Source organism: Ambystoma mexicanum, chromosome 8, assembly GCF_040938575.1.
Source record: "Ambystoma mexicanum isolate Mex_15411 chromosome 8, UKY_AmexF1_1, whole genome shotgun sequence".
Lineage (NCBI taxonomy): Eukaryota > Metazoa > Chordata > Amphibia > Caudata > Ambystomatidae > Ambystoma > Ambystoma mexicanum.
Window position 1 is genome coordinate 1,508,213,278 of NC_090929.1, and position 24,357 is coordinate 1,508,237,634.

Genomic DNA, 24,357 nt, shown 5'->3' on the forward strand with positions numbered 1-24,357 from the left:
ATTTTTTTCATAGAGGTAAATTGACACGCCCCATAATGGGTTTCAAACCCCATTGGTTCATCACTGTTTTGTTATCTTCTTGTTCTTTGTATGTGTGGACCAGTTTTTGTCTGAGATTCATGTTGCGTTTAAACGCGAACATTGGTTTGTGTGCCAGACACCCTGGGCATTTCACCAGATGCCACTTCTTATTCACACTCCTCTTGATCAGATTGCTTATTGGGGAAAATGTAGACGCACAGATCAATCTGTTATTCTTTTCTTTGGTCTTCGTTAATAAACAGATCTCCCGATGTGTGTTGAGGGCTCGTTTATAGTGTTGTTTCACCAGCTTTTTTGGATACCCTCTATCCATTAGTATGTCCTTCAATTTCACAGAGTAGTTCACAAACTCGGTTTTTTGTGTGCAATTTCTCATAATACAGAGAAATTGACCACATGGTAGATTTTGTTTAAGGCCTCCCGGGTGAAAACTCGAGTAATGTAGGAGTGTGTTTGTCAGTGCTTTTCCTGTGTAATGTTGTTTCCAAGTGATCTTCTTTCTTTTGGATCACTAGATCCAAAAAACTTACTCGCTTTGTTCCACTCCATTGTGAACTTGATGTGGGGATCACATGCATTAACCCACATATGGAAGGCCACCACAGATTCGATAGAACCTCTCCACACAAAGACACATCATCTATGAACCGTTTCCACACTCAAGTATCCCCCAAACGGCTGTTGTTTCAAAGCACATAAGGGTCCCAGTACAAAATTATGTTCAAAATCAGCCATATATAAATTTGCCACGTCAGGTGCAAAGGTGGCACCCATACTTACCCTTCTGAGTTGTTTGTATAAACTTTTCTTTCACACATGGCCAAACGCGCACATTCAAGTATGAATCCCGTTGGTGGATTTAATGGTGTTTCTTTTGTATCGAGAATCTTTCTTAACACCTCCAAACTCTGCATCTGAGGGATGGACGTATACAATGATTCGACGTCCGTCGTCACTAAAATGTCATTTTGTTCCATGGTGATACTTTCCAAAATCAGGAGCATATGGGTTGTATCCTTTATATATGCAGGCATTAATTCAACAAATGATTTCAAAAAGAACTCTGTATATACAGATAGGGGCTCTAACAATGAGTCAATTGCAGAGACCATCGGTCTCCCTGGTGGGTTCTCTGCATTTTTATGCACTTTTGGAAGTACATAAAATGCCCCTTTTCTTGGATGAACCTTACATAGGAATTGTTGTTCTTCCTCACTGATCCATTCTTCATTCACTGCGTGTCTCATCAGATTTCTAATTTCCTCTTGTAGAGCTTGCGTAGGGTCATGATCTAATTTTCTGTATGCATCCCTGTCTCCAAGGAGCCTCAAACATTCATCTTCGTACTTCTGAATATCCATCAGCACGATGCCACCCCCTTTATCGGCAGGTTTAATAATTCTAAGGGGATCTTCACAGAGCATTTTCAATGCTTCTCGTTCGTCTTTAGTAGTAGTAGCAGCACACCTGCGCAGAAAGTCAATCCCTGTATACCCTTATCTGGACGACTGGCTAATTACTGGGGAATCTCCTCGAATTTGCAAGAAAAAGACAATGGATATTTTCAATCTGGGATTCTCCATCAACAAAAATAAATCCTGTCTAGTCCCCAGCCAATTTAAAACAATTTCTGGGGGCCATTCTACAGACAAAAGAGGAGCCGCCGACTTTCCCATTAAACGAGAGAGTAAAGGTACTGCACTACAAGACCGGTTGTTAGTTAACTACGCAAAGCAATGCACTTGTGCGAAACAATGGTCTCTGGGAAGCAGTCATTGGATGATGTAGTGGTTGTTTTAACCCTCGTACAGGCTCTTTGCTGGTGGTCCAGGGACAACCTGCTAATGGGAAAACCCTTCCGTGTTCCACCAGCACAAGCAATCTTCAGACGCCTCGTCTGCCAGATGTGGGGGGGTGCCTCACTTCCTTCACCACATAGCCCACGGCCACAGGACGCGTGCTACAGCCCAAAGACGCACCAACTTCCTGGAACTCTTGGCAGTCTTCAAGGCTGACCAGACCTTTCAGCAACATCTTAAGGTCAGACAGTGGAAGTCCTTACAGACGGCCCCACTGCCATGTTCTACATAAACAGGGAGGCAAACACTCTGTCTCTCCAGGCTATCCCAAAGAATATGGAAATGGCCACTCAAGTGGAACATGTTCCTAACATTCCAACGTGTTCCAGTGGAACTCAATTCTCTGGCAAACACACTAAGCAGGTACCCTTTACCAGCAGAACACGAGTGTCAACTAGACGAGGATATCCTAGATGGAATATTCTCACGATAGGGTCATCCCCCGTTGGATTTGTTCGCCACAAACCTAAACGCACAATGTCCAGACTTTGCGTCCATGTTTCCCCAACCAGCAAGGGGGAACGCCCTGTGGATGAACTGGTCAAGGAAATTTGCTTAAGATCCCCCCCCACCATCCCGCACACGCCACTCCAGAGCAGAATAGTGCACAACATGCACCAGGAACAAGTAACTCTAATCCTGGTTGCTCCTATGTGGGCAGGACAACCTTGGTTTCGCATCTGCTCAAACTGGTGATGTACGGCCCAATCAAGCTCCTGTGCCCGTACAACATGCGAATACAACACAAGGGAGCGTCCCTCCACCTGCAACCTCAATCTATGAACTTGGCAGCCCGACTCCCGAAGTCATAGAATTTGGTCACTTGAATCTTCCACAAAGGTGTATGGATATCCTAAAGTACGCACAAAAACCCAACACTGGACACTATTTCAATACGTGGAAGAGATTTTTGATCTTGTGCAGATCACAAACACTAAACCTAACAATGTTCCCCAGCTAACATTCTACATTAAATGCTGTACCTACTAGACTCCAGCCTAGTATTCACCTCCATTAAAATACATCTGGCAGCCCTATCGGCTTACACCACTTCACAAAACAAGGTGTCCTGGTGGAATGTTCCTGTCCATTAAAGGGTTCATGGAAGGGGCCAAGAGGCTATAAGACCCCCAAAGTCCAACCCTTCTCCGGGTTGGGATCTTAATGTCATGCTCTCAAAGCTCATGGGTCAACCTTTTGAGCTTATGCACAAGGCCTGCCAAAACCTCTAACTTGCAAAACTGCATTCCTAGTAGCTGTCTAAAAGACAAGTCGGTGAGCTACAGGCTTTGTCTGTACAAGACCCTTTCTTCAAAATCCACAAGGACAAGGTTGTCCTCAGAACACATCCTTGGTTTTCACCTAAGTTCATCTAAAAATTCCATGTTATTCAATCCATACAACGTCCTACCTACTTTCAAAATCCATCCAATACAGCCGAGAGGAGCCTCCATACACTTGATGTACAGAGGGCAGTCTTGTACTATGTGACCAAAACTAAACATCTAAGGAATACATACCAACTCTTTGTTTCCATAGCACCTGGGAGAGAGGGCAATCGCATATCAAACTCCATCTCCAAATGGATAGTCAAGTGCATACAGTTCTGCTATTCCCTATCCAAAAGTGTTTTACCTTTCACTCCCAGGGCTCACTCTACCAGAGGTACAGGAGCTACCTTAGCCTTCATTTCACACGTCCCTTGAGACGCCATTTGCAAAGCTGCTACATGGAGTTCCATCCATACTTTCACACGGCATTATTGCATTGACACTCACTCTAAAGCAGATTCACAGGTGGGACAAGTGTTCTAAAACATCTTTGCCGTGGTACTTTCTCACTTCCCACCTCCTTCTCCTGTGGGATATATTGACCCATTCAACAGCATTTCCCCACATCACCAAGCTGCATTTGTGCAAGAAACAGCAAAATGGCTGCGCTGGCTCCTGTGAGCGCCATGGCCTCAAAACTGTGTTTGGCAACAACAAATAAAAATGGCTGCACGATCCTGCCAAGCACACATTGGGCAGGATGGAACCAGGGAACACACAGAGCATGCCAGTGTGTCCTGACGCATACAAATGGAAGAACGTGAAAAGGCAGCACTGCTTTGCTGAAAACCCAAAATTCACCTTCAAAAAAACGTTTTTACCCTTTAAAAATGCTGCTTTGACGCTAATTCCATCTGTTCATTCTGAAACCACTGTGATTAATAAGGCCCTGCCATGCCCAGCATATCGCATTGTGCTTCACCAAAACCAGGCATAATCTCTGAATGACAGGCCCTGACAAACCAACTCAGAGAAATCAACAAGGAACTTTACTTTCACTCCCACGGGACACACGTTTATTTCTTTACAAAAGTATCTAAAGCGCAGCAGTCCAAAGAGAGACTAACTCTCTGAGCCAGGTCAGTTTCAATATATCTGTGCTTCAGACAAAACTCCTGCTTTCAAGAAAATGGCTATTGCTGCAAAGAAAGTGTGGGAATCTGATGGCGCTGCCAAACCGAATTTAAAGCTTTTCACCACACATGTAAAAATGGGCCTTTGCAAACTAAAGAAAAAAAAATGGCCAGTATAGAAAGTAAAGTGTTGAATGAAAGCTTCCCTTATTTAGCAATGCAAAGGGGTTGCGTTGTTGGTGATAACACACACATGGGCTATTTTATTCCACAGGTTTGTTTTAAACCAGGACCCAAAATAGGAAAATAAAGATTGTAAGCCACATGGGCTGGATTTGCAAGCTCCCAGAAACAAGATATTCCAGTTGGCAGCCCTAAAAGCTTCCCCCAAGGAAGGGAGCCACACCATAGATTCTCAGCAGATACGAACACCTTAATGATAATTACAGGGTGGGAAAGAATCTAGTCTAGGCTAACCCACTGACAATGGAACTCCCAGGGCCAGGAAGTTTGAAGTGTGAAGGGGCAATAAACCTTCACTCAAGCTGAGAAACCCCCACCTTGCTTTGAAGGAAATGACATTTGGTAGCAGTTGAAGGAAGAAGAAAAATGAGCCAGTGACAAAGGACTGCCATTTGTTTCCAAAGACTATTTCATAAATAAACTTTATAGACTTTTATCTCTGCAGCAAGACCTTGTAAACATGTAGAATTTTTTCAGTGTAAAAGTGATTTTTTTTTTTTATTTTGGACTTTCTTTTAAGACATGGTAGAATTCACTGACCGCTTGGGGACAGAAATGGCAAAGTACGGCTGATTACAAGAAAAGCATCCATGTTGCAATTTTTGTACATGCATCACTTAGGCTCATGTATAAAGTTATAGAATTTTGAGTAGTATAACTCCCATTGAAAAGCGCAAAAAACTGGTAGAAGGGCAAAACAAGGTCTCACAGACTGGAGGATTGGACTGCTATGTGCTGCACAAAATATGTAACTGGTGTATATAATTTGCTAAGAGATTGCAATTGTGTAAATGTATGTTTGTGGCAAAATCGGATTTTAGTTAAAGTAACTGTGGGAGGCTTTTGGACATTGTAAAATTCACATCATAAATCTGACATCATTTTCCTGAAATCCAACCAGCTGAGAGAGGCGGAGACTATCACCCTTGTCCAATCCCGTTGTTGGAGGCATGTTTAGTTAAGCCTGCCCCAGTCATATACTTTTATGTCACTATGCATTATAAATAAGAGTCCCTGACAAGACTCTAGACACTCTTCCTGACGTTCCTGCGCTGCGTTCCTGTTCCTTCCAGATCCCAACTACAAGGCCAAAGCATTGCTGACCCTACTCCAGGACCCACTGCAAAACCCAAGCAGTGCTGATCCTATTCCCAACAAGGCCCCAATTCTGAAAACCCACTAAATTCCCAAATAACCAAAGAGGAAAGCTGTGGTGTTTGTTGGAAGCATCCTGGTACCCTAACTGCATGCCGCTGCAAACCTGCCATCAAGCTGATCTTTAGTATCCAGTGACCAGAATTGCCATTCCAGTCCAGTGCCATCCGGTGACCAGGACTGCCCAGCTGTTTACCAGGCTCTCTGCCGTGTAGTGACCAGATCCCTTGATGGTCCAAAATCCCAAACTAAAAGTAGACTATAATCGCCACCCCATCTTAACCCATAGCCTCTTGTCTTTGTCCTTATCTCACTCTCGGTCATCCTATCCTTACCCTGCTAACTTGTTCACTGTCAGAATCATTCTTGCAACCCTGCCCTTGATTTCTAGTGCTAGCGCCATCTGACTGGTTTCTGCCAGGGTTGGGCGCTGGGGTGATAGGGTTGAACTTGCGAATCAACCCTGGAGCTTACCGTGTCCATCTTTGGTGGCCTAGCCTGAATACTCTAGTGTAAAGTAAAACTGTTTTTGTCACAACCGATTTCCTTTCCTATTTCACAGCTCCATTTTACTCCAAGCGCACCTTTTTTGTATCTTGCATAACTCACCCAATTTACCAGCTAGAGACTTAATTTCACTTCCATAGTGTTCCTGTGATATATCTCTATACCCCAGCCTCTCCAAATCAGTGTATTTCACCCATTATTATTCAAAACCGTTTGGGTAATTTCAGGCGGAAATTGCAAAGTATCCAACATGTCATTTTGCTGCATCTGTTTCAAATTTACCACTCATTTTCAAACTGTATGCTTTTGGTAAACCATTCTTTAGGATTGTTAGTGTCTTTGCATTGGTGCTTTAGTGAGGAATTATCTTTGCCTCAAGGTTTTTAACACACATTAATTGTCAATTTCCGAGTGCCATTTCATAACATTGCAAGGGGTTTAAAATCCATTTTTCTCTTATTTGGGGTGGGAAGTTCAGATTTTGATTCTGTTTCCTGTCTCTTATTCCTGATTACCTGTTACTTCTTTTTATCCACTCAGAATTGATTATTTGTGGGTTGAGGGAACATTGCAGGGTGAAATTCTAACTTGGGTGCTATCTTTCCTAAATCAAAAAGTGCTCCTATTCCGCTGTGCTGTGTGTATGTTCCACTAGAAGGTTAAAAGCATTGTTCACATTCTCATTGTAATTATCACCCCATTAGTGTCCGATTTCTTTTTAATTTTAAAATAAACAAATCTTGTATTTTACCAACCAGCCTGGTCCATTGTGACCCAGGGTATTTGAAAAGGAGGTGTCATATGAGTGGTGTAACATCTCAATATTGAATCTATGCATATAAAAAGATAAGCATTTCGGTCGTGCGCTGCATACTAGGCAGAGACCAAGATGTGAGTCGCCTGATTGAAATTCTTAACACTCCACATACTGCTTGCTTATCTATGCAGAGCATATGATCTAAGGAGATCCACAAACTCCAGGAGGGATACATTACTCACCGTAATTGTATTTCTGGTGCTTGTATCTGCTTCGATTCACATGCTTCCTCCCCTACTGGAGTAGAAGGCGCATAGATGTTTTCTGGGTTTATCACTGTTTCTGCTTTATCACATCTGTACTGACGCTACACTTCATGCAACTTCATGTCAGAAATCACCTGAGGCACCTCGACGTGCGAAGGACCATGGGTACAGTACACGTCACACTAGGGATAGTATTGCTATTGCTTTTTGAGTTTCGAAAACAAATCTTGTAATACTCTGCGACTACCACTAGATGTCTGACTTTGCAGAGCATGTGAATTTAAGCAGATACAAGCACCAGAGGTAGATGGATATATATAATTAGATCTCACCTTCTTGTTAGTAACACACATTTTCTTTTATAGGCACCTCTCATTATCTACTGAACACAGCCTCTGAAGAAAATCCCTTAACACTGGGATGGAAACATGGCTGGCATTGCTGTAGGATTACCAACCAGCATAACGCAACAGTTCCTACTTTGTGTAATCTCTGTTTAGGTTGATTATTGTGGTACTTGGTTTTTGAGTGCCAGGGTCCACAAGTGGGTGCAGGCTATTTTATTAAAACTAGGTATTGTATGGAGATTTCGCACATTTTTTAGGTTAAAATGAGAACTGAAAAATGTATGTATTTGTGCATTTATCAGAATAATTTTTTGAACTGAAGTAGTACATGCTATTATGGTAACAACTATGTCTAAAAGTGCATTTTATTTTTTTAGACACCACTAAAGAAAGGGTAGGTGTTGGATGAGAGCGTCACACACAGTAGGGTAACTTTATTTTGTATTCTGCAGGAAGACATGACCATAGGTTGTTTAATTTTTATACTGCGTCAAATCCCAACCATAGCAGTATCAGAGAACCTAAGCTTGTCTGTATATGGCAGACCTGTTTCCACGCTTAACAGGTAAGCGGAATTCTAAGTCCAGGTACCATTTTAATGGGGAGCAGAATATAATGAGCAATTTGCTTCTCAAACCTAAACTGGCTGTACATTTTCAGAAAGCTGCATGCTGTTTAAAACTGCTTCCACCAATGAGTGAGTACTCCTAAGGGATCTAGCAGAGCGACCGGCTGTAGGAAACTGACTCTGCCCTGGGTGGCTTGGGGGCTCCTGGAGACGCACAGAGTTACATGGACAGGGACTATCTGGGGATAAAAGGGAAGTTGGTGAGCCGAGAGGGGAAACATTTAAAAATTATATGGGACTTACTTAGTCAGTTTAGGACTTTAATTTTTATCAATATTGTCCTTTCAGCTAAGGTGCTGCCCCCCCCAACTCATCAGGCCACCCTCCAACCTCCCCCCCCCCCCCAAGTGAATTTGGTAGGTTTTCATTACAGGTCCACCATAACGCAACTTAGTAGTTTATCGGGATCTTTCACTCGCCTTCCCCTAGAAAAAGGTCTTGCATAATTTCACCCACCATGACTCCTCCAGCTATTCTTTCATTAACTCGACCAATCATCCTGGTAAAGCTGTCACATACTCGTGCTTCACATTGCTTACTGTTCCATTTTTTTTCCCTTTAAGGTTATGGGCTACAGACCACTACCAGCCTTTACGAATATTTGCTGGTCATCTTGCTGATGTGACATGCTCCCGGTTTCATCCAAACTCCAATTATGTGGCAACAGGCTCAACTGACAGAACAGTTAGACTTTGGGATGTTCTGAATGGGAACTGTGTACGGATTTTCACTGGCCACAAGGTAAATCTATAGCAAGTAGAGGCAGTGGTTTCAGAGTTTGTGCATGTCTTACTGAAAACTGTACAAATGTCAACATTTTGGTTAAAACAGGACTATTGTGCCGCTGAGCAATATAAGCATTAAAAAGGTACTCTCGTTTACCATTCAGACTTCAGGCCCTCATACAAATGTTCCCTACACAAACTCACATAATCAAAAATTGTCACGTGCGAATATGCTTAGGATAAGTAACTTTTCAAAGCAATCATTTTATTTGAAATAGAATTGACCAGGGTTAAGCAACACTTAAGTTCAGCTGTGAGTGACTATTTACATAAGTTATATACCCCGCTCTGAATGTGTTTAAAGCATATTGAGGGCATTTTCACCACTTAAACAATCCCTGTACTCTGTCACCCTCCACGAACAGTGGTCGGAGTGATTTGTACCAAAGCTTTTAAATTGTGAACTTTTGCAACTCCTCTACATCTATACTGTGTTGTAGTCTCAGTAGAGTACTCGCTAGAACAGAACTGTTGATGTGGGAGCAAGCCGGATTGTTCTGCTAGAGAACAGGAGTCGTCACATGGGCGTGCACCAATTTCTCGCTGCTTCATCCATCCAGTTAAGATGGATTTCTACAATCCGGCCTGGTGGACAGATTTTGGGAGGCCACCCCAGTTATGGTGAACAGGGAGCTCTGGGAATTTAGCCAAAACCCATTCAAGGTAGCATTGAAGAGCAGTCCAGGCTTAGTCTGAGTGTGAGCGTGGTCAGATGCCCTCAGTGAATCTACACAGTACTTCAATTTAGACAGTCCATTATAAAATGTATTTAGGCCTTTAGAACACACTGAAAAATGAAACCAGTAGGTAGTATTATCACAACACTCTATAGTACAAATGTATACAATCACCATTACGTTCAGTTATTAGACCTCCTCAAATAAGCATTGCAGGCGAGTACTGCAGATGCAATGAAATTATGGGAACCAGTCCACGTACAGTATTCCAACTTCAAACGTTCAGACCCTAAAATGAATATGGCCTTTTGCCCAAATGTCACAGGTAAGAGTACTCTTTAGAAAAAAGATGCAATGGGCTTGAGGTGGTGATTGGTTTCAAACTAATTCAATAACCATTTACCCAAAGATAGGTAAATTCTCTCCATTCTTCCAGATCCAAGGCTAACCTAGGGGCAGGATACCCGACCCAGGTTTCATAACCAAATGTGAGTGGAGAGGAGACGGGAGATAAATGCAGTTGGGGGTTGGAGTATTCTTCTGGTCGGGTGCAACTGCAAATTGCAATCTGTCGGCAAAGAAATACAGACCTCTTCAGTACACTTCACAGGATGGAGGCAGTGGAGTCATACTCTTACATCCCGTCCCCTTTCCTCTATACTGCATGGGCGTCCCTCACTAGGGACAGGAGACGGAACATTTCGAGGGGATTGGGTCCTCCGACGTATTCCATATCTATGACATGTAATCACCACAGCTGTGCTGCTTCGGAAACTTTTTCGGCGTCTGCGTCCTGCGTCGATGACGTCGATGCGCCGCCGTCGAGGACCTCCTCCGACGTCCGACGTCATCCGATGTGATAAGTAGGACGCACGACGCCAGTAGCCTCAGTTCCGTTTTTTCCGCGAACGTGTTGCTTCGTGTTTCTCGGTTCTAGCCTCGACTCATTGGAGTTCTGTTCTTTCCGGTTCTTCGAACCTGTTCGTTTGTGAATATTCCTTCGGCGATGTCTTCCACTTCGTCTTCAACCCCGCGTCCGGGCTTCAAGAAGTGCGGGGAGTGTGGGTCCAAGATGTCGGTGACTGACTCGCACGATGCCTGCCTCTGGTGCCTCGGGGAGGCCCACGACACGGATGACTGTGTCGACTGCCTGTCGCTCACGTCCAAGGCCTTACGCGAACGTAAGAAGAAATTGTCGGTAGGTCGGGTGTCCAAGCCCCGGAAGTCGAAGTCGGCGGGGCTTTCGACGGATGATTCGAGGGGTGACTCTCCGCGTCATCGTCGGAAGTCTCGTCGGTCTTCTTCTAGGAGTCGGTCTCGCCACTCCTCAGCCTCTTCGAGGCATTCTCGGAAGCGCCGACACCGGTCGCCTTCCAGGTCCTCTTCAGAGGACTCTGCCCGGCACGTCGGTTACCCCACCAGCCGTGCGACGCCGGAGGAATGGGCTTCCTTCGGGAAGAAGATGTTGGCGATTCTTGAATCGCAGGGTACTCAACCGTCCGCGCCCCCGAGTGGGGTCGGCCGTGAGAGGTCGAGAGCCACCGCTCGCAAGAGTGGTCGGCGCGAGTCACGGGAGAGGTCCCGTTCGGACAAGGGGGCTCGTTCTCGCCGTACCCGTTCCAGGTCCCGGTCCTCGACGCGATCGAGACCGTGTGCACCTGTGTTGTCTTCGAGGAAGACATCGACGTCTGAGGCGTCGAGGGCGTCGACAGGCTTTCTCGAGGCTCCGGCTCCGAGGAAGTCGTCGAAGCCGTCGACGGTCAGGTCGTCGTGGGACACGCTCGGAGCTCCGGCTTCGAGGGCTGTGTCGACGCCGCCGATACTGGAGGCGCTGCATCTGACGTCGACGCCGATTTCCTCGACGTCGACGCCGATCCTCTCGGCGCCGTTGCCGGTTTTCTCGACGTCGGCGCCGATTCGCTCGACGCCATCGACGCCTTTCGTGTCGGAGGTGCCCCGTGTCTCGGGTGTTCCCCCTAGGAAGGCTCTGGTTAAGAGCAGGCACTCTCGGGTGCCTTTCCACCACTTGGATTATATTTCGGAGGCGGATGAGGATTCGGATGGCCTGGTTCCTAGTCAGGTGCCGGATGACATTGTCTCGGGCCATAGTCAATTTGACGATTTGAGGCAGTCGCTGCATGATGCCAGTGGACTGGACACCTCTCCGGAGGTGGAATTTGGTCGGCCTGAGCCTGGCTCCCATGCCGATTCCTCATACCGGCGCCTTATGGCTAGGGTGTCTGAGTATCTGGGATGGTCTGCTCCCCCAGGGGAGTTTGTGCAGGATGATCTGACGGACATCCTTGATGTTGGTCCCCCAACTGACCCGGTACTGCCGTTCCATATGGCTTTACAGCGTAGGGTGGCGGCGGCTTGGACTGCTCCGGAGAGTCTCCCGGCAGTGGGCAGATCCTTGTCGCGAAAATACCGTCCAGCCAGTGGCGACCCCTGCTACTTGACCAGGCACCCCACTCCGGAAAGTTTGGTGGTGCAGGCGGCCACGGCCCCGGCAAAGCAGGCGTCGTACCCTACCATCCCTCCTGATAGGGACGACAAACGTTTTGATGGCTGGGCGAAGGTGTTTTCTTCTGGTGGTATGGCGCTTCAGGCGGCCAACTCCGTTTGTGCCTTGTCGCATTTCACGCACACTCTGTGGAACTGTGTTGCGTTAGCGGCTGAACATATTCCCGAAGGGGTCGAACGGGATGGTTTCCTTGCTATGGTCCAGGATGGTAAGGATGCCATGTGTGAGTCCGTTCAGTCGGGTTTGGACTTAGCTGAATGCGTCAGTAGGTCCATGGCGGCGAGCACCGTGATACGCAGGTTTGCGTGGTTGCGGAAGTCGGGGTTTGCTCCTGATGTGCAGTCCCGGCTCCTCAACATGCCCTTTGATGGTGAACATCTTTTTGGCAGCAAGGCTGACGATAGCCTTGAGAGGTTGCAGACCTCAAAAGCTGCAGCGAAGTCGTTGGGCGCTGCAGTTCGCCAACCTCCGCTTTTTCGTCCTAGGGGACAGCAGTGGAGGGGTGGCTCCTTTCGCTATTACTCGTCCTTTGGTAGAGCGAGAGGAGCTGGCAGTCAATGGGCCAACGCAGGGGTACCAGAGGTGGACGACAAGGTACCCGTGGTGCCAAGGCCGCTCGGGCAGTTGCCTCTTTGCCCTCAGGTAACGCCGCAGCCGCTCCTACTCAGTCATGAGGCCATGTACCATGGTTCGCCGGTTGGGGGAAGGCTGGCGCAGCATCTTGTAGAGTGGCGTGCCATTACTTCAGATGTGTGGGTTCTGGAGATCATAACCCACGGCTACTGTCTTCCCTTTCGGCACAGGCCTCGCGACAATCCACCGGGGAACCTCTCTTTGAAGTGCGCAGGAAATTCAAGCCCTGCTGGAGAAAGGCGCCATAGAACTGGTGCCTGTAGCGGAGAGGAACAAGGGATGGTATTCCCCTTATTTTTTGATTTCGAAGAAAGACGGGGGATTGAGACCCATCATGGACTTGCGCGGTTTGAACAAACTCCTCAGGAAGGACAAGTTCAAGATGGTTACTCTCTCTCAAGTCCTCCAGGCCCTTCAGCTTCAGGACTGGTTGGTGTCACTCGACCTCAAGGATGCTTACTTCCATGTGCCGATCCATCCCAAGCACAAGAAGTACCTGAGGTTCGCGGTTGGCGACTCACACTTTCAGTTTCGGGTCCTGCCGTTCGGTTTGACCTCCGCCCCGAGGGTTTTCACCAAGCTCATGGTGGTGGTGGCAGCGCATCTCAGGCAAGGGGGGATTCACGTCTACCCCTACCTGGACGATTGGTTGGTCAGGGGGAGCTCTGAGAGCATGTCCTGGATCATCTGTCCGTCGCCTGCCACTCCCTTCACAGGCTGGGCTTCTCCCTCAATTTAAAGAAGTCCCATTTGACGCCAACACAGAGGCTCCAGTACATCGGAGCAGTGCTCGACACTTCCCTGGGGCAGTGTTTTCCTCCCCAGGTGAGGGCTCTTCACATTCAGCAGATGGTGCACAAGTTTCAGCATGCCCAGACGCTCCCGGCGTTCGAGTTCTTGAGGTTGCTCGGCCTCATGGCATCCTGCATTCTTCTGGTGCCAGAGGCTCGCCTGCGGATGAGATCTTTGCAGTGGGCACTCAAGACGCAATGGTCGCAGTCCTCCGGCAGGATGTCGGACCCGGTTCAGGTGCCGCCCTCGGTCGCCCGGGACCTTCTGTGGTGGGCCGTCGAAGGCAACTTGATGAAGGGGGCTCCGTTTTGGCTACCCTGGCCGGAGGTGACGATCGTGACGGATGCATCCCTCACGGGATGGGGAGCTCATGCCAACGGGCTGACAGTCAGCGGTCGTTGGTCTCCGTCGGAGTCCAGACTCCATATCAATCTGTTGGAGCTGAGGGCCGTCAGGCTAGCCCTGAAGGCTTTTCTGCCGACTGTGCGAGGAAAGGCTGTCCTGATCATGACGGACAACACTGTGGCCATGCACTACCTCAACAAAAAAGGGGGGGCAGGGTCACTTCCTCTGTGCAGGGAGGCGATGCAGCTCGAGTTCTGGGCCATCCGGCAGGAAGTTTCGATCTCGGCAGTTCATCTGGCCGGAGACGAAAACGTGACGGCGGACGCTCTGAGCAGGCAGAGCGCGATCTCTCACGAGTGGGAGTTGGCTCAGGAGATTCTCCTGGAGATCTTCGCCCTTTGGGGGACCCCTCAAGTGGATCTCTTCGCCTCCAGTGTCAACCGGAAGTGCGAGAGGTTTTGCTCGCGGGAATTTCCTCCGAAAGGAGCCTTAGGCGACGCGTTTGTGGTGGAGTGGTCATTCCCGCTGCTGTACGCGTTTCCTCCAGTCCCCGTCATCCCGCAAGTGCTGCGGAGGTTACGGAAGTTCGGTTCCCGGATGATCCTCATTGCTCCGGCGTGGGCTCGGAGGACGTGGTACCCGGACCTTCTCGACTTGTCCATCTGCCCTCCACGTCGTCTTCCCTACCGAGACGATCTGCTCTCACGGGAGGGGGGTCGGGTTCTCCATCCAGAGGTCGGATCCCTCAACCTTCACGCTTGGCTTCTGAAAGGTTGAGGTATAAGGATTGGGACCTCCCTGAAGACGTGATGGAGGTGTTGCTTTCGGCCCGAAGGCCCGCAACTAAGTCTCTGTACCGTTGCCGTTGGCGTAAGTTCTGCGACTGGTGCAGAGTTCAGAATGTGGATCCTTTTGCATGTGACATCCCCATGGTTCTGTCCTTTTTGCTTTCTTTGGCCCACAGGGGCTTGCAAGTGGGTACCATTAAAGGTTACCTGGCGGCGCTGTCCATCTTTAAGCGCTCATCTGAAGAATGTTCTTACTTTAAAATCCCTTTAATTTCGCAGTTTCTGAAAGGGCTCACTAATGTGTTCCCTCCGTCGCCTTTCCTGGTGCCCGGTTGGGATTTAAACCTTGTTCTTAGGTTTCTTATGGGTGCTCCGTTTGAGCCTTTACATTCTTGCCCTTTGAGGCTGTTGACTTTGAAAACTGCGTTTTTAGTTGCGGTTACTTCCGCTCGCAGAGTGAGTGAGTTACAGGCACTTTCTGTTAAGCCACCCTTCACTGTATTTCACAAGGACAGGGTTGTCCTTCGAGTTCGTCCTTCTTTTCTTCCAAAGGTAGTGACGGAATTTCATTTGGCCCAGAAGATTGTTCTTCCGGCATTCTATCCTCCTCCGCATCCTGGTAAGGAAGAGGAGAGGCTCCATAGGCTTGATCCTAGGAGAGCTTTGAGCTTTTATGTTTCTCGCATGTCCCGGGTCAGAGTGGACGATCAACTCTTTATTGGTTACGCTGGTAAGCGCTTGGGGCAAGCTGTGACGAAACAGACATTGTCACGCTGGATTATTTTGGCCATCTCGGAGTGTTACCGCTTGGCGGGTAAGGACCCACCGGCTGGCTTGCGGGCCCATTCTACCAGGGGCGTGGCTGCATCTACTGCCCTGCAGAGGGGTGTTCCTATTCGCAACATCTGTGATGCTGCCACCTGGGCTTCAGTACATACATTTGTACGGCATTATTCCCTCGATTCCATCAGAGGGCAGGATCTGGCCTTTGGCAAGGCGGTCCTTTGCTCTGCTATTTGATTGGCTATTCTAAATTTTGTTTCTAAATTCTTTCCCTCCTCCTTGATTTGGTACTGCTTTGGGAGTCTGTCATAGATATGGAATACGTCGGAGGACCCAATCCCCTCGAAGAACAAGTTACTTTCTTACCTGGTAACGTTCTTTCGATGGGATGGTCCGACGACGTATTCCATATCGCTCCCACCCTGCCTTCCCCGCTGCAGAATTTCTGTTGCGATTGCAGCTTACGTTCCGCAAGGCTTTGTGTCGGACTGGCAGTTGACTAATGTCACATGTTCTGGGGGAAAAAACTACAACTGAGGCTACTGGCGTTGTGCGTCCTACTTATCACATCGGATGACGTCGGAGGAGGTCCTCGACGGCGGCGCATCGACGTCATCGACGCAGGACGCAGACGCCGAAAAAGTTTCCGAAGCAGCACAGCTGTGGTGATTACATGTCATAGATATGGAATACGTCGTCGGACCATCCCATCGAAAGAACGTTACCAGGTAAGAAAGTAACTTGTTCTTCTCCCCTGACTCCGCCCACTGGCACCACTCCCCAGTCCTCTTTTCCACGTCAACAGGAAATGGACCGCTGTTACCAGTGCTCCTGGGTTAGTCCTCCAGCCTTGTAATTCCCCGGCACAGTTCGTCTGCGTGCTCCAGCATGTGTTCAGCCTGCAAGGGGCTCTTCCCTACGTCTCACCCCCTCGCTCTCTGCTTCCTTGGCTCTGACCACGGCTGGGAGTCCTGTGCCGGGTGCAACACGATTAGAACGCGCTCTGAAGAACAGGTTAGCCCGGGGGAGGGAGCTCTTCAAAAGTTTGCCTCCAGAGGACTCAAAGGAATTCGTCGGCACAAGTCCAGGCCCAAGGTACAGGCTCTGTTTTTCATCTGCACCTAGAGCGGGAAGGACCTTTCAGGTTTGTGTACCAGTACAGGGTACTACAGCTACCGGCCGCCAGGCTGAGGGGCCGCTAGATCCTACCGGTGACTGCGCTAAAGGGCCACAAGGCTTTTACCGTGTCTACACCCAAGGGGCTACGCCCTAGTACCGGACAGAAATCCGAGGAGGTGCCTGTATGCACCACATAACCCGCAAAGGCCACTCCTCCCCCAGGAGGCACAAGAGCAGGAGGGACCTTTCAGGTCCTGGTACCAGTGCAGGTCCCGAGGCTGCTACAGCTACCGGCCCAGGGGTCGCAGGATCCTACCAGACACTGTGCCGAGGGGCGTCGAGGCTCTTACCGGGTCTACGCCCTAGTACCAGACAGATGTCCTAGGGGGCACCGGTATGCACCACGTATCCCACAAAGGCGACTCCTTCCCCAGGAAGCGTAGGAGCAGGAAGGACCGTTCAGGTCCTGGTACCAGTGCAAGTATCAAGGCTGCTACAGCTACCAGCCGTCAGGCCGTGGGGTCGCCAGATCCTACCAGACACTGCACCAAAGGACTATTCTCGGGTCTACGCCCTAGTACCGGACAGATGTCAGAGGGGGCGCTTGTACGCACCCCGCAAAGTTGTCTCCGTCCAGGAGGCACAATCACGGGAGGGACCTTACAGGTTCTTGTACCAAAGCTGCTACTGGCCGCCAGGCCGAAGGGTCGCAAGATCCTACATAGTGACTGAGCGGAGGGGCTGCAAGGTTCCATTACCGGGGTTAGGCCCGAAGGGCCACGCCCTAGTACCAGACAGACATCTGAGGGGGTGCCTGTACGCAGCACTACCGGCAGCATCGCCAAGGGCAATCCACCTACCAGGCCCTGTCCGGAGGTGCAAGGTAGCCCTCAACCTCCACCGCCAGGAGTCTTGGAAGAGGCGGGCCCTACGCTGCAAGCACCACGACACAGGTATGCGGCATACAGCCCGACAAAATGGCGACGGGCCATATAAAATAACGGCTCGTCCAACACCATCCCTCTTTGGGGGAACGAGTTTCGAGATGGGACTGGTCTTCACGAAGTACGAGACCCACGACATACCCTTCATTGTCGCAGGGCCGATGCACCCCGCAGACATTAAGGCCAAGTGAGTTCAGGCCGCAGCACCCTCAAGGCCCCGTGCCTTGAAGCGCTCCACCGGCCTGTGAAGACTGATTTATTTATTTATTAAAGCCATGACGCTCAGGACTTACTCCCCCCACGGCCACTCCGCCCTTGGATCCAGTGCCTCCGGCTCCTGTGCAGCCCCAGCTGCCCATGCCAGTACCCACAACACCAGCTCCACCTCAAACGATCTTGGCAGCCCCACAGCCTCCTTCTCAGCAGCCGGCTCGGGACACACAGCTTGAACCCCATTTGGCGCAACATACCAACAGGCGCCTCGACACCACGTTTAGACAGCTGGAGGGAGCCCCCTCTTGCTGTTGGCACTCAGATCCACACTCCTTGGCCACTTTCAAGGTAGGGCTGGCGGAGGCCAAAAATCGTTGCACGAAACATAATGGAGTCCGCTGTGGCGTACATTTATGCCTCAGGTGGTGCCATTTGCACCGCTACTGGCAGGGGAAGGACTGCCTGGCTATGGGTAATCCAATTCAACCCGGAAGCCCAGGAATGCATAATCCACCTTCCCTTTGGAGGTGGGGGGGCATGTCCGTTATACGACTGACTAGGACCTTGATAAGAGGAAGAACAGTCCCCAGACTGCTGAACCCTTATCCACCCTCGCTAAGGCCACCCCAAAGGCATATAGCCAGGCGAACAAGGTTTGCGGTCCCTTAGATCCTCCCCGCAGTGTCCTCTGGCTGCTGCCTCCCGATTCCCTCCTTCGCCTCACACCTCCCCTCCCACAGATTGGGACAATAACTGTGGACGGAAATTCGCTCACACACAGAGAGGCAGGCAGTGGAAGGAGTCAGCCTCCCAGCGGGGTCTGGGCTCCTATTCATGGATTTTTCACCATACAATGGTTACCCTGGCAATAGGAACCCAATCTTTGGTATAAGTCTGTACTACACAGGTTGGTAGCGTGTTGAGCAGCCAGGCTCATCTCAAGAGGGGTCAATGTGAGCTGTAGGGGAGTTGGAGATTCACAGTGACAAGTATTCAAATACACTCTTACACACAAGGTTTCTTGATTAAACAATTATTTAACAGTCAGAATAAGCCTTCTTCAGAAGGGGGCAATATAATAGTAACACACAAATGCACTCCAAAATCCACACTCTTAATATTTCTAAACCAGTAAGTACCCTTTTGGGATGGCACACAGACTCTTCCTACACCCTCAGATGACTTTAGTCATTAGGACACTGGACATTATTATACTACTGTTTGCATTTAGGATTGGACTTAAGAGTTTGGTAAAGAAAAAGGTGATTAGAAGAGAATAAGAGATCACACCAATATTCTGAAGCAGATAAGTACTTTTGGTAACCCCCAATGCAAGGTTAGTTAACCCCTTCCTGGAAGGAGGACAACACACCATGTCGGAGGGCAGAAGAGTCATTCAGGGAGCCAGGCTAGGCCAAAGTCAATTGGGCAAAGGTCTAGGTGAGCTGAAGCCCTTCTTGCAGGTAAGTAAAATGATTGCACAATGTTTTAGAAGTCTTTGTAGAAAAAAGAATTCAAAGCAGGGCCACAATCTGTTTAGACTTGCAGATAGATTCTCTACTTCACAACTCTACAGAGCAACTGCAACAGGTCTCACCAACAGAGAACAAGTGCAGTTACACAACAAGAGTTAAGTTCTCTTAGACTGTACAGTACCTTTAAGTTGAAGAAAAAGGGCAGCAGATGACTTCAGTTCCTTTGCAGATCCTGGTGTTCCTGGGCCTCAGTTGTGGGGACAAGAGGGAGGACATCTGGCGATTCCTGCACTGCAAAGGGACGGTCACCGACCGCAAACGGCAATTTTCAAACAAGTGGCACTTCGGTGTTTCAGCTCCTCGTGTCTAGTGCAAATGGCAACACAGCGGTTCCTGGCTGTTGAGATGGGCTTTCCTTGCATCTGGGGTCCAGCACTCTGAGGTGGCTCAGGCTCAGTCAGTCCGGCTTCCTGGGAGTCTGGAGGATCTTCCTGAAGGTCTTGGCCGGCTTAAAAGCAACGCACACAATCTGGTGTTCCTCTCCCTGGCTATTCTGTTCCAGCAGCGACAGCAGTGGAATTTCAACCAGCTCCGAGAGGATGTCCAGGTGCCTTACTTTGGAATTGCTTGGTCCCACCAACTCATAGGGAGAGGTCGTCCTTGGAGGGGCTTCTCCGTCGATAAGAATTTGGAGTTTCAGCACAGCAGCAGGGCTTCACCAGGCAAACCAACGGTCCAGGAGTTGCAGCAGGCGTCTTCAAAGTTCTTCTTCGGATTCCTTCATCCAGTGGTAGACTCTGCCTTCCAAACCAAAAAGCCTCGCCTTTAATGCAGATTTCTCCCATTCATTCCAGCCTAGCTGTCAGTCACCCAGCAGGGTGTCTATCCTTGCCGGACAGCCGGCCGGCCAATCACCTAAGAGTGCATTCCTGTCTCCTATGAGACTAAGCACAGGGAGTTTCGGGCACCTCCCTCGCTTCCTACCCCTGCCAGAACCCCTCCGGCACCATATTGTAAGATGGTGTGTGCTGGGTCTAGAAAGTTACAAATGTAAGTAAAGTCAATTTCGCTTTACTGCTCTTGAAAACAATAGTTTATCCAAGAGAAGGTATTTAAACCTTTGGGAAATCTGGAAGACTTCCCTGTGTCACTGCACTGAGGTGCTGTGTAACACAATGTAAAAGATGCCTATGGAGTTTGTCAGACTCCACAACCAAAAGAAACAGAGTTCAAAATCACATTAAATACGAGAGTGGGGGAAAAAAGGGTCTCTCTCTCTCTCCAGGCAAAAAATTAAAGTCCTAGAGTCCAGCAAAAGAGCTGGGGATCTCTAAGGTAGAGATGAATTGGCACATTTCTGAGAATTCTCCCTAACTGACATTAGGCTAGTCACCATTAAGACAGCCCTCTTGGTGAGCCTTGCGTCTGCACGCTGTGTCAGTGAAATCCAAGCTCTGATGGCACCCGAGCCATACACTAACTTTGACAGGGACAGGGTGGTCATCAGAACACCTCCTTCATACTTTCCTGGGGGTAGCCTCTCCGTTCCATCTAAATGAGGGGATAGTACTCCCTACTTTCTTCGCTGACCCTAGGGACTATGCTCGGAGGTTCCTGCACTTTCTTCATGTTAGATGTGCGCCAAAGTTCTATCTGGACAGGACCAATAGCTTCTGCAAGTCTGAGGCTCTATTAATCACCATCGGAGGGTTAGGGCCAGGATATCGGGCATCCAAGGCCCCCATAGCAAGGTGGAGGGTGGCCTCCTTAGGGAAGCCTAGGAGGGGCAAGACAAACCGCTTCTGGCAAAAATGCATGCCCATGCATTCAGAGCCAAGGCCACAACGGTTGTTTTCCAGAGACACGCACCGTAGCAGGTCATCAGCAGTGCGGCCACTTAGGCCACTCCCTTGGCTTTTTGCAAACTCTACTGTTGGGATATCGGCTCCAGGTCAGACGTGGCAATCTGGCAGGCAGTATTCATGAACTTGTTTTCTTAAGGAGGGTCACCTCTTCACCCTTGGGCTACATTCAGTTGTAATCGTCCATGCACTATGGAGGAAAGGGGACGGACGTAAGAGTAATTACACATTACTCACCATAGTGACTCATGTACTCTTAGTCCATAGTCCCCTTTCCTCCATACATCCCACCATCCTACCCCTAATAAATCTAGTGTCACATAGGCAATTGTAATATTGTCGATGCCTCAAGGGGGACTGAGGAGTGGCGCCGCTGGGTAGAGTCGGGGAAGCCACCGCACGCGTCTAAATTTAAAGGGGAATGTTTTCTGGTGAAAAAGGTTCCATCTTCCGTCCCTATCGAGAGACGCCCATGCAGTATGGAGGAAAGGGGGCTATGGACTAGGAGTACGTTAGTAACTACGGTGAGTAACTTATTTCCAGTCACAGAAGCTGCTTCAGGACAGGTTTCCTGAAGATGAGAAATTCAGGTCAAAGGCAATTTGTGGCACAAGCATGCGACCACCGAACGACAACTTTTCTGACAAGGTAGCCCAGGAGAGAGCTGGTTAGTCCACAAGGCAGTCCAGGGCCACTTTCGAAAGGCTCTGAAGGACTGGATCCTCAAAGGCATTGAGACTAGTTGGTGCCACTTCTCCAATGTATTTATTTTTATTTATTTAACTATGGCAGAACCACCGTAGAGGGTCTTCAGAGATCAGGAAGATGAGCAGGACTTTGCCGGGCTGGTCACTGGCGAGGAAGCTGGACCACTGCAGAAGTTGTCTCTGGGACATGTATGACCTGCACTACTTCGAGGGATACTTGTCTCCAATGTAGATCTGAAGAATGGCAGCAGAAGTCCGCTTACTGAAATCTGAGCTGGAATCAAGTCCAGGCCTACCAATTGTAAGTGTAGGACATATTTTAGGGGTCCACCCTAGTTATTGTTCATCGGGAACTCAGAGGTTGGCCGAAACCCAATCAAGATAAACATGGAGCGCAGTCAAGGCTATTCTCAGAAGTGTGAATGCGGTCGGGTTCCTCCATGAGTCTACACAATATAATTCACAATAATTAAATTTAGACAGGAATGTGTAACATTACAAATATTTATTCTATGCTTTTACACACACACTAAAAAGATTAAACTAGCAGGTGATATCATCTCACAATGAACGGATACATTCACCATAGGTTTTTAAAATGCATTCAAATGACTTATTTAACCCAAAGGGTAAGTACGTTAATGAAGCAAAGATGGAACCAAGTCACAAGTGAATTTCTTTAACTTCAACAGTCCAATCCCTAAGAACAATGGGACCTTGTGCCCAAAACTCACAGGAGTCACAATGCTTCTCCCCCAGATGTAGTCTCTAGGTGATTTCTGATTTTATTTGTGTTGGCGAGGTCAAAGAAGATATTGAACAAGGTTACTAGATAAGGAAATGCTTTGCGTTTGCTTACTCCCCTGACTCGGATTATCCCAGATGACTTGATGGGCTGATTGGCAGTCAGTAGAGGTTGGATTGGTTCCAATGTGAGGTGCCCAGAAGATGCGGGTGCAAGGATTCTTCCGGTCTGGTCAAGATGCAACCCCTGGCGAAGAAGAAATGGTATTGTAGTTATCGTTTATATAGTGCCTTTTACCATTGTCTCAATGCACTGGAGGTGGGAACGCCCCCGGGGACCAAAGTCTAGAGTGTTGGAGATTACAGAGTAGGATTAGAATACGTGTGTGCAGTTGGCCAAATAAGGCTTTGCAGGGTTGACCAGATTTACGGTATCTGGTAGAAAGCAACCCATGCGGTCAGGCATGTGGATAGGTGCTGAGTGGAGTCCGGAGATGGTGTGCTAGAGACTCGCTACGTGTCGAGGGCACCTGAATTTGTTGTAGGTCTTCCCTGCGTACTGTTGTCAAAGGTGTTGAGGTGTAGTCTGGTGTAAGTAGGCGGAACAATTATGTGACCAGTGAGACCAAATTTGTCGTTGCTGTATTCTGATGTGTGCGGCTCTCCATGCCTGTTGCCAGTGTCCACCAGAGTGGTGCGTAATACATACCTAGCAGTTCGGGTGGAGATGTGTTGTATGCGCGCCCGATCAGGTAGTGACGTCCTCTGTAGGTTGCAAGATTCACAGATGCCGTCCTCCTCAGGACTCTTCACAGGATGGGGGAAGGAGAATTCCAGCAATGGCCACTGCACACAAATGACAGCAGGCGTCCTAGTCGTGGTGGAAGTAGCTTCTCCAGGACAGGATCCCTTGAAGCTGGGATCCTGATATTCACAGGGGATGCTGATATTCACAGGGAAGGCGTTTTGTACCACAAGCAGGTTACCACCAAAGTTCCGGGTGCAGCTGCAGAAACAGCAACTGTTCTAGCGAGTTAGCCCATGAGAGAGCTGGTCAGTCTATGGGATGTTCCAGTGACCCTTCCAAATGCTCAGGACAGCTGGATCCTGGAAGGCAGAGAGACTAGTTAGTCCCACTTGCCCTAGGGCGGAAGCACTGCTCAGGGTATTCAAATATCAGGTAGTTAAACAGGGCTTCACTGGGCCAGACGCAGGAAGGGATTCCAGGCCTCTTCAGGAGTTGTCTTTGGATCTTAAGTCAGCTGTTCCTCTACGAGGGACTCTTGGCTCCAACACTGATCTGAAGAAATGTCTGCAGGAATCCTTTTCTTATCCAAAATCCAGCCTGGAAACCAGTCCAAACCCACCAATGTTAAGGATCTGCACCTTGAAATAGCAAGTAGTTGGCCAATCAAGGAAATCTATTGGTTTCACTCGTGTGATACACCTAGACTCTGGCTCCATGGATGTGGAATGGGATCAGACAGTATTGATACCATGCCTTCCTTACAGGTGGGACTAAGACCGACATAAGTGACCACAGTTCAAGGGTGTTTCTTGAACTTAAACAAGGGTGTGATAAACGCCTATCTAATCCTAAATCTACAGATGGGAGCACGATACGACCATCTAATAATAGTGCAGTCCTTTTGGAGTCTCGTCAAAATAAAAGGGCCAATGCTAACAAACCTATTGCCAATCCTTGCCTCAAAATACAAATAGTGTGGGGGTAGTGTTTATGAAACAGAAGTGTTCACA

At 48.7% G+C, this 24,357-nt stretch overlaps 1 protein-coding gene across 2 annotated transcripts in view; it reads left to right on the forward strand.

Moving 5' to 3' along the window:
* Positions 1-24,357, forward strand: part of TAF5 (TATA-box binding protein associated factor 5) — a 304,035-nt gene that overhangs the window by 212,994 nt on the left and 66,684 nt on the right. For both annotated transcript variants that reach the window (XM_069611701.1, XM_069611702.1), the window contains exon 9: positions 8,772-8,949. In XM_069611701.1, the coding sequence (XP_069467802.1) occupies positions 8,772-8,949 (178 nt within the window). The remainder of the gene's footprint in view (positions 1-8,771; positions 8,950-24,357) is intronic.